The sequence below is a fragment of the Phoenix dactylifera genome, unplaced genomic scaffold (genome assembly GCF_009389715.1).
Source record: "Phoenix dactylifera cultivar Barhee BC4 unplaced genomic scaffold, palm_55x_up_171113_PBpolish2nd_filt_p 000526F, whole genome shotgun sequence".
Lineage (NCBI taxonomy): Eukaryota > Viridiplantae > Streptophyta > Magnoliopsida > Arecales > Arecaceae > Phoenix > Phoenix dactylifera.
Genome location: NW_024067936.1, coordinates 7,860 through 16,718, shown reverse-complemented (window position 1 = coordinate 16,718; position 8,859 = coordinate 7,860). Strand labels below are relative to the sequence as shown.

Here is an 8,859-nt window from a genome sequence, read left to right as displayed (position 1 = left end):
AAGTTCTGGTTGGTGATCAGCTCAATTTAGTACCTCAAGGGATCTAGAGATCGGTAAAGGGTGATCAGGAGACGCGCTGAAGAGTGAAGACTATCGCCGCAAAGCTCTAATCCGGCAGAGCCCAATTGACCTGCCTGGAAATTTGGGTTGATAGGGCGATACATTATTGGCCCGGTCTGTAGTTGAGCGGACAGACCAGTCTAAGAAATAATTTCTCATAAAAAAACCCCCTATATGATGCAGTGGGACGCATCCATAGAACTTTTATTCTTGTCTTTATTCCCTACTCTGGCAAATGAAACGTACCATCCTAAGGAAGGCCTGCTCTTTTCCTGCCTGGATGCTTTTAACTGTGGCTCCATGATCATATTTCCGTATGCAAGACTCGCATCGAATCGATAGTTGAGATAATGCAGGTGCAAAGCTGGAGTTGGTTGCAAGCAGCTTCATGGATGTTTCTTCTCCTTTAATTCTTTTTCTAGTCTCTCTTCCAAAGATTAAGGTACTATAAAGTGCAAAAAAGCCTGGGAGTGGGAGAGCGGGCTGGGAGCGACAAAGCAAGAGGAGACAAGGAAAGGTCTTTATTTATTTTCCAGTAGCAAAAGCTTTAGTAGCCTGGGAAACAGTAGACCAAACAAATAGAGCTATACATACAACAAATACAAGAATACGTCCATTGCCAAGGAGACGCTAAAAGGTGGAAACAATAACCACCCAAACTATTACTTCTACCTTCTTCTCTTGCTTCTACTTGAAGACCTTTGCTCAAACTCTCTACTGGTAACAAAACTAGCCAATACCATAATATGAAAGAAGGTCGCCAACAAAGCCCCAGGATTTGCATCATAAAGTGAAGGAGTTCTGATCTTTGCACTGTGCAGGAGATTATTAGAGGAACATGAAAGACTCTCGCATATATCACTGGACCTAGAACCTGCAAAACAAAGTCGTAAAATAGCAGGGGATATAAATTAATGAAGCATTCAGTGTAATGTTAAATTTAATTAGAAACTAATAAATTGTAATGTGAGTGAAAAAACTTACTTGGGTGAAGAAGGGAAGAGGCCATTGATGGGTTTGTGCTTAGAAATGGATTGGTGGTGGCGGGGAGGAGTAGAGGTAGGAAGGAGGTTTTGATGGTGCTGGGGGAGGAGGGGACTGGTAGTAGTAGGGAGGTTGGGGAGACATGGATGGTGGGGGTGGGGACTTGTAGAAGTACGGAGGTGTAGGAGATGGTGATGGTGGAGGTGGTGACTTGTAGTAGTAGCGGGGAGGAGGAGATGGGAATGGAGGAGGTGGTAGCTTGTAGTAGTAGGGAGGAGGAAGAGATGGCGAGGGTGGTGGTGGAGACTTGTAATAGTAAGGAGATGGAGGAGATGGTGAGGGAGGTGGTGGAGACTTGTAGTAATAAGGAGCTGGAGGAGATGGGGATGGAGGTGGTGGGGAATTGTAGTAGTACGGAGGAGACTTCACTGGTGGAGGTGGGGACATGTAGTGGTAGGGAGGTGGTGGAGAAGGGGATGGTGGTGGTGGGGACTTGTAGTAGTAGGGAGCAGGTTGGGATGGGGATGGAGGTGGTGGAGACTTGTAGTAATAGGGAGGTAATGGAAACTTTACAGGAGGAGGTGGGGACTTGTAGTAGTATGGATGAGGAGGAGAAGGAGAGGGTGGTGGTGGAGATTGGTAGTAGTATGTAGGGGGTGGAGATGGAGAGGGTGGTGGTGGAGACTTGTAATAGTAAGAAGGTGGTCGCGACTTCTTAGGAGGAGGTGGTGAACTGTAGAAGTAGGGAGGATGGGGAGAATATGAGGGTGGTGGTGGAGAAGTATAATAGTATGGAGGAGGAGGAATTGGCGATGGTGGTGGTGGAGACTTGTAGTAGTAAGGAGATGGTGTCTTCACAGGAGGAGGTGGCGACTTGTAGTAGTAAGGGGAAGGAGTTGGTGATGGTGGGGGGGGGGACTTGTAGTAATAAGGTGGTGGAGACTTGTAGTAATATGGTGGTAGAGGCGACTTCACTGGTGGGGGTGGAGACTTGTAATAGTATGGTGGCAGTGGAGACTTCACTGGTGGGGGCGGGGATTTGTAGTAGTAGGGAGCTGGTGGTAACTTCAGAGGTGGAGGAGGGGACTTGTAGTAGTAAGGAGGTCGTTGAGACTTCACTGGTGGTGGTGGAGACTTGTAATAGTATGGCGGCAACGTCTTCACCGGAGGCGGTGGAGACTTGTAGTAATATGATGGTGGAGGTGGCGACGCATAGTAGTACGGTGGGGGTGGCGAATTGTAGAAGTAAATGGGTGGGGATGGTGAGGATGGAGGCTTGCAGACAGGGCTTGGTGGCTTGTTGTGGTGGTGCTTTTTGCACTCCTTGGAAGGCTTCATGGGAGCGAAAGCCAATGGCTTGGCCTTGAGGACCACCTCGTCATGGGAGGTGGAGTGAACCTTCAACTTGTCGCCCATGTTGAGGCTGGTTGGCATGGTGCAAGTGGAGTCCATGGGTGCAGCGTGGAGCTCAACCTTGCAGGCCTTGAATCCATGCTTCCAGTAGGGGAAGCCTTCAACAGCGACGCCGTAGACACCATGGCTGCTTGTTTGGCCGAATGACACGAACCCCTTGTCGCCGGCCGTGCACGTCACCTTGACCACGGCGCCTGCTTATGTTTTGACCAAAAATAAACAAATAAAAGAAGGTTAGTATTTTAATGTGTAGACTAATCTAAATGAGTGAGAAAAATTCTAGTAGTGATTGTATGGGCGGGACGGAATCGAGCTCAAAAGATTAAAAAAGGTGAGGCTTTGGTTGGATAATAGTTAGTGCCTTATTAGATGCTTTGTGTGAACTTTTTTTTTTTTTAACAGTATCTTTTTTGAAAAGAGTCCACATGTATATATGTTGAAAAGATGCATATATCTGATTTAGTGATAATATATTAATAGACACTAGGTTGATTAATTAGGTCTGATTTTGATAATTAATCAAGCCCTCCCTTAATTTCATCACAAAAAAAAGATGGGCAATGTGACATCGATCTGCTTTGATTGGATTTTTAGAACGCTACCATAGAAACACTGCAGTATTGATTACAACAGGGTGCACAGTGTCTTATAAATAGAACAAACAATGTAATTTGTATATATAAACAAAAATTTCCATCTGAAGCTAGGAATTAGGCAGCCAACAAGAGAACTCAGCTAAGCTGCAGATTGCTGGGTCAGCTCGGTACTGTGACTTCCAAAAAGTCTCTCTCTCACAACTGAGGATAGATAATTGAGTTCAAAACTAAAGATAGTTTAACAATCTTTAAGGAAGAAGCCCAATATTTTGTTGCCATTATCCATGGTTTATTTAAAAATAAAATTTAAAAAATAAAATGAAGAAGGAAATTCCTTATCTCTTTAGTCATACAAATAACCACCGTTAAGAAATTATTGAAATGAAAAAATCAGATGATCTTTTTTTTTAACAGCACTCATTTCGAATTTACCTTTCAAGAGCTTCTTGCGGTATGACTCCATTGGGTGTTCCCAATTGTAGCATTTGTAGCAATAGACCTTTCCGACCACCTTAACGACAAGCCCACGGTGGTAAGGTGGCGGCGGAGATTTATAGTAGTATGGTGAAGGAGGAAACTTTACTGGTGGTGGTGGAGACACGTAGTAGTATGGCGGAGGGGGAGACTTAGCCGGTGGTGGTGGTGACTTATAGTAGTAGGGTGGCAGCCGAGATTTCGCCGGTGGTGGTGGAGACTTATAATAGTAAGGCGTTGGATGTGAGGGAGAAGGAGGAGGAGGGGACTTGTAGTAGTATGGTGGGAGGGGAGAAGAAGAAGGTGGCGGTGGAGACTTGTAATAATAAGGTGGTGGAGGCGAGGGAGAAGGAGGTGGCGGTGACTTATAATAGTAAGGTCGTGGTGGTGACGGTGAAGGAGGAGGTGGAGACTTGTAGTAGTATGGTGGAGGCAGAGAAGGAGATGGAGGTGGCGGTGATTTGTAGTAGTAGGGTGGCGTCGGAGATGGTGAGGGAGGAGGTGGTGACTTATAGTAGTAAGGTGGTGGCAGTGACGGAAATGGTGGAGGTGGAGACTTGTAATGGTATGGTGGCGGCGGCGGCGACTTGTATAAATATGGCAGGGGAGGCAACATCGATGGAGCCGGTGGAGAGGCATAAACGTATGGTGGTTCACCGGAGACGAGGGCTACATTGTCACTCACCATGAGAATGGCGATGGCCACCACAAGGGTAGGCCATATGTGACCCCTTAGAGGGTCCTCGATTCCTGGTTTCATGAACCACCTGAGGGTTCGCTGCCTCTGCTGGAGTTGTAGACACCAGAAATCTTTAAAGGCCCCGGCAAGGGGGAGGGGAGGGAGTTTGTAGAAAGTAGGGAGGGAGAATGGTTGGCGAATGCCTCAATGGCTGGCCAAAGGCAGACTATTTATAGGGGAAGTTCATTTGGACATATTCTGATAGCACCAAATTATCGACTTGGGATTTGAATTTGATAATTATCTTGGGCTTTAATCTTGGGCATCTTGTGTCGAGTGTGGGCCGGGTTTGCTTTTCTTTGTTACATGAATTAATGAGTCCTCCATTCCATAGGACATTAGGTTCTTTGGCCCTAAATCTTTTTCTGATCACTCTTCCCAGAAGATGTTTTATAAAGGAAAATAGACTAGCCTTGGTTTTATGCCGGCCTAGGAATCAGCTTTATGGTTACTCTTCTCGAGGCCCATGGAGGTTAAATTACAATATTTCAAGGTAATGTAGCTTTTAAAATCTTCCTTATATTTACATATAAAAAAATAGTACTTCACCTATTCAGATTTTAATATTCGGCAACATTATTTTAGTTTTACATTTTAATTTACAGGTAAAAGAAATCACTTGAACAATTTTATTAAAAGATCAATTAATAAACAAATAAAAAGGGAAAAAAAAGGTTAGAGATGCCATCAAAATCTAATTAATCGACGAGCCTAAAATTGAAGATTTGAAAGATTGATGGCATAAATATTTACTATTGTGTTTTTAAGATATTGACAATGAATAACTCTTTGCTGCAAAGCGAATGGCATGAAATAGATATTTTTCTATTTTTCATGACATTAATTACTTCTTTCACTGTCATTTTTTTTAATATTTTTTATTGATTTTAAGAATTTATAATCCGATATTGTACAATATTATGTGGAGATAAAGAGTTGAAATCCTTGGAGGGTCGATATCAAAATGCAGGATATCCTTTAATCATATCCTCTGTGCCCACTTGACCATAAAGCTAGAAGCATATGTTAGTCCATCATTAGAGAGCATCAGGAAAGATTTTCAGTTGATACCATATTCATTATAAGGGAAGATCAAAATCTTCCCAGATATTCTTTAATAACGAATATAATATCAGCTGAAAATGTTTTATGATATTCTCTAATGTCATTCTTGTCATATTACTTAGATTGCATAAAACTGCTTATTTGAATATATATATATATATATATGGATTGATTGTAGCTTAACAAAATTGGGACCATCTCGAAGTCTATCATCTATCATCTATCATCTATCCCTAAAAGCTCTAAGAAAATTTCCTATTTACACCATTCATCTAGCCCCCCTCAGTGTACCCAACTCAGTGGAGGCCACAAAGTCTAACAAGACAAATTAATTAATAGAATCCCAAATTAGATCCTTCAATCCTTCGATGATCACTCAAATACCATTCCGCATCACCACACCCTAACCACCCCAGCTAAACTTAAATATCTTTGCTCAAGAAATTATGGACCAAGCCATGGAACATGCTACCGACCCAATCATATGGGGCACAATTTATAATATTATACAACTTTTTGAAATTCTTCGATCTTTTGGAGAGTCAGAGAGTACTGATTTGGATAAAAATCTTGGCAGCAACTTGACCACCAAAGTAGCTGAATTTAGGTGGGTCCACTTGCTAGTATATAAGATTAATTAGGATGTTTAGAAGGGACCACACCAGCTTAAAACTCAACAATTTCACATGGGTTTACCGTTTGAACTTTTTTCATATGCATATCATCTTTTGTTATATAATTTATATAGATAGCTTCAACCTTCACTTTCCCATTTGTCATCATCATTTGGTGGCTCATTTCTCATTCCGGTAGTGACCTTTATCAGTGGTCTTTTCAATAAATGATGAAACTATTGGTGGGTCTTGTTCATAGGGACCCTAGAATAGATCTATCTTTTGAAAATTTGATCAAACCATCTTATAGCAGTTGGCTGTAAATATGTCTATGGAATGTTCCAAAATTTTAAGAAACATCTGATTGTGGCAATGATAATCACAAAAATAGAGTAAACAGATGTGTTTTCTGCAATCATCCTGAGCAATCTACAGTTGACCCGAGGATTCGTTCTCTTCTTCTTCTTTTTTTTTTCTTGCAATTACAACATTACTATGATATGAGCGTAAAGAGTAGGCTGTGGACAGATTTTTTTTTTAATTTCTGATTTCCATAGATGTATTTATTTTTGATTTATCCGCAAAATGTATGGGCCGACCCGCCGGTTCTTCTTGAGAGACATGGCTCCTACTATACCCAGAAACCGGGTGAAATAGCCGAGAAGGCTTGTGAAGCTTGAAACACTATCATAGCAAACAAGAAAACGGAGAGTGCTCATGCACTGTGGTTGTTTGAGACTTGATTAGCAGATGAATAGCTACAAACAGCTTCAAGAACTTGCCTTTATGAACATAAAACCTTTTTTTTGATTCAAACATAAAACTCTTTTTTTTTTAGTACATGATTCGAACGTAAAACTTTAAAAGCAAACTTGCATATGATCAAACTATATGTGAATCTCCTCATATATAGCTAAGTTTAGAACACTCAACCAACCAAATAGGTGCATCTCTCATCGTTACGATGAAGAACATCTCAGCATTGCTAGGAAAGTCCCACCAAAAGTTGACTCTTTTCTTCAAAAAGACTCAGCGACGGTGATCGAGTGGGTCCGGAGTCGGATATGCACTGATGATAGAAAGCCGCTGCTCCATGACATCCGCAGATTTTTGGGCAAGTGTAGCTCCTATCTGGCTATACATATCTATAGAGAGGCGAACGGTATTGCTGACTAGGTTGCCTCCTTCGCAGCTCACTACTTCAAAAGTTTTATCTAGAAAAACTACGTTTCTGTGCCTAATTCTTTGCACCATCTCCTCTTTTTCTGATTTTGTTGGCTGCACCCACATCCGTCATGTGTAAGCCGCCGTTGTACTAAAAAAAAAAAAGTTGACTCTTTTAATTTATGGTTTACATCTTGCTTTGTATTAGTCTCTAGCTCCCTTAATATTTATTTGTTTATTTATGTATTTTACATCAATATCGTCCATTTTTTGAGTGAAACATCAATATTTCTACTTAGACTCAGAATGAACAATAGTTCTAATTTCTATGTAGGTGCAGAAAGGTTCATTAAATAGAGCTAAAGATAAGGTATTTTGTATGAAAACTAAAATTTTCTTGTATTCATATCAAAAGCCCATTTTCCTGTGTATTCATGTTCTTTGTACGTAGAACCAAAAAAAAAAAAAAACATCTTTCTCCGTCTCCTTCTTTTTTGTGCTACCATTTCATTTTAGTGAAATTTGAGGTGGTTATTCCACCGGTTGCTCTCTTTAAAAATTTCATTATGAAAAGTAACAACCTCACATAGTGGGTGAACAACCGATGGAACCACTTTGCAAAAATTTCAAGAACAGGAAATGTGCACTATAAACATATCCAAAAATTATTAGAACTTGAATTCAAATTTTTGGGCTCTCTCTTCCTCTGCTTGGACTGAAGTTTTACGGACAAATGCTTGATATAGAGGTGTCAACTTTTTACTTGGTGATGGTAATAATTTGGAGAAATTTAGAGGGTATATATCTAGGTCATTTGAAAATCGGATGGCAGACTGAGGCCTTCAGCATGGAGCATTGCCTCAAATTCAATGGAGTTGGCCGTCCGCCGGCAACGGCTTGGGAAGAAGCTTTCTTGATGTTGAAATATTTGCGGAAGAAGAAGAAAATAAGATAAAAAAGAGAAAAAAATAATTTTATTTCTCTGTTTCATCATATTCGGTACATCTCCGAAATCATATATACTTGTACATAGATTTCATACAAGAAAAACAATATAGCCTAATATAGAATCACATTAATAATGGAACATATTACCGACTGATACAAGTTGTTATGTGATCCTTAAAATCACTCTAATAAGATCACGCTCATAAAAAAAATAATATAGGTTGATATAGAATCACGCTAATAAAAAAAATATTATAGATTATGCAGATTGTTATGTGATTTCTAAAATTATGCTAACACTTAATAATTTGAAAAAAAACATAGGGTGGAGACGGCCTTCTTTCCTTGGGGTTCCTATATATGAAGCTTCCATTTGTTGCATTAGAGTAAGAAACTGGAGTGCATGGAAGCGAACACAAAAGGTGCCAGTTAGACAGCTGGAAAAATTTGGAATTCACGAATAGGTTTCATGAATAGGTGCCAGTTAGAAACTAGAGTGCATGAAAGCGAACACAAAATTTGAAAAAATTAAGCAGACTTCTTGTAGGCTATCCCTAGAGAAGACCAGCGCCCGACACCTTAACCAACTTGTCCAGCTCTCGTCTCCAGCCGACCACAATGTTGTTTGAGCTACGCTTTGACCTCAGTCCGGATCCAGTGGCAACAGATCTAAACCAGATCTTTAAGCTCGGATAACTAGGTCGAGGTAGACTTTAAATTTGAGTCTACCCATAGCCCATGGCCTAGGCCAGTCTGTCTTCTCCTCTCGCCTTGTATTCTTTTTTTTTTTTTTTGCTGAAAC

At 40.7% G+C, this 8,859-nt stretch overlaps 1 protein-coding gene across 1 annotated transcript; it reads right to left on the bottom strand.

Annotated features, from left to right (window-relative positions):
- Positions 1–563: 563 nt before the first annotated feature.
- On the bottom strand, positions 564–4,401 carry LOC103716240 (extensin-2-like). Its single transcript, XM_026808153.2, has 3 exons — positions 3,486–4,401; positions 1,045–2,651; positions 564–934 (listed from the first exon to the last, which is right to left on the bottom strand). The coding sequence occupies exons 1-2, from the start codon at positions 4,285–4,287 to the stop codon at positions 1,084–1,086; spliced, it is 2,370 nt and encodes a 789-aa protein (XP_026663954.2). The 5' UTR covers positions 4,288–4,401; the 3' UTR covers positions 564–934; positions 1,045–1,083.
- Between the last annotated feature and the right edge of the window lie 4,458 nt (positions 4,402–8,859).

Bases quoted from the DNA above. Each gene is read 5' to 3' on its own strand.
- LOC103716240 (XM_026808153.2), bottom strand. From the start codon at position 4,287: ATGAAACCAGGAATCGAGGACCCTCTAAGGGGTCACATATGGCCTACC. The intron at 2,652-3,485 runs GTAAATTCGAAA...AAACATAAGCAG, and splicing joins CCGCAAGAAGCTCTTGAAAG to GCGCCGTGGTCAAGGTGACG.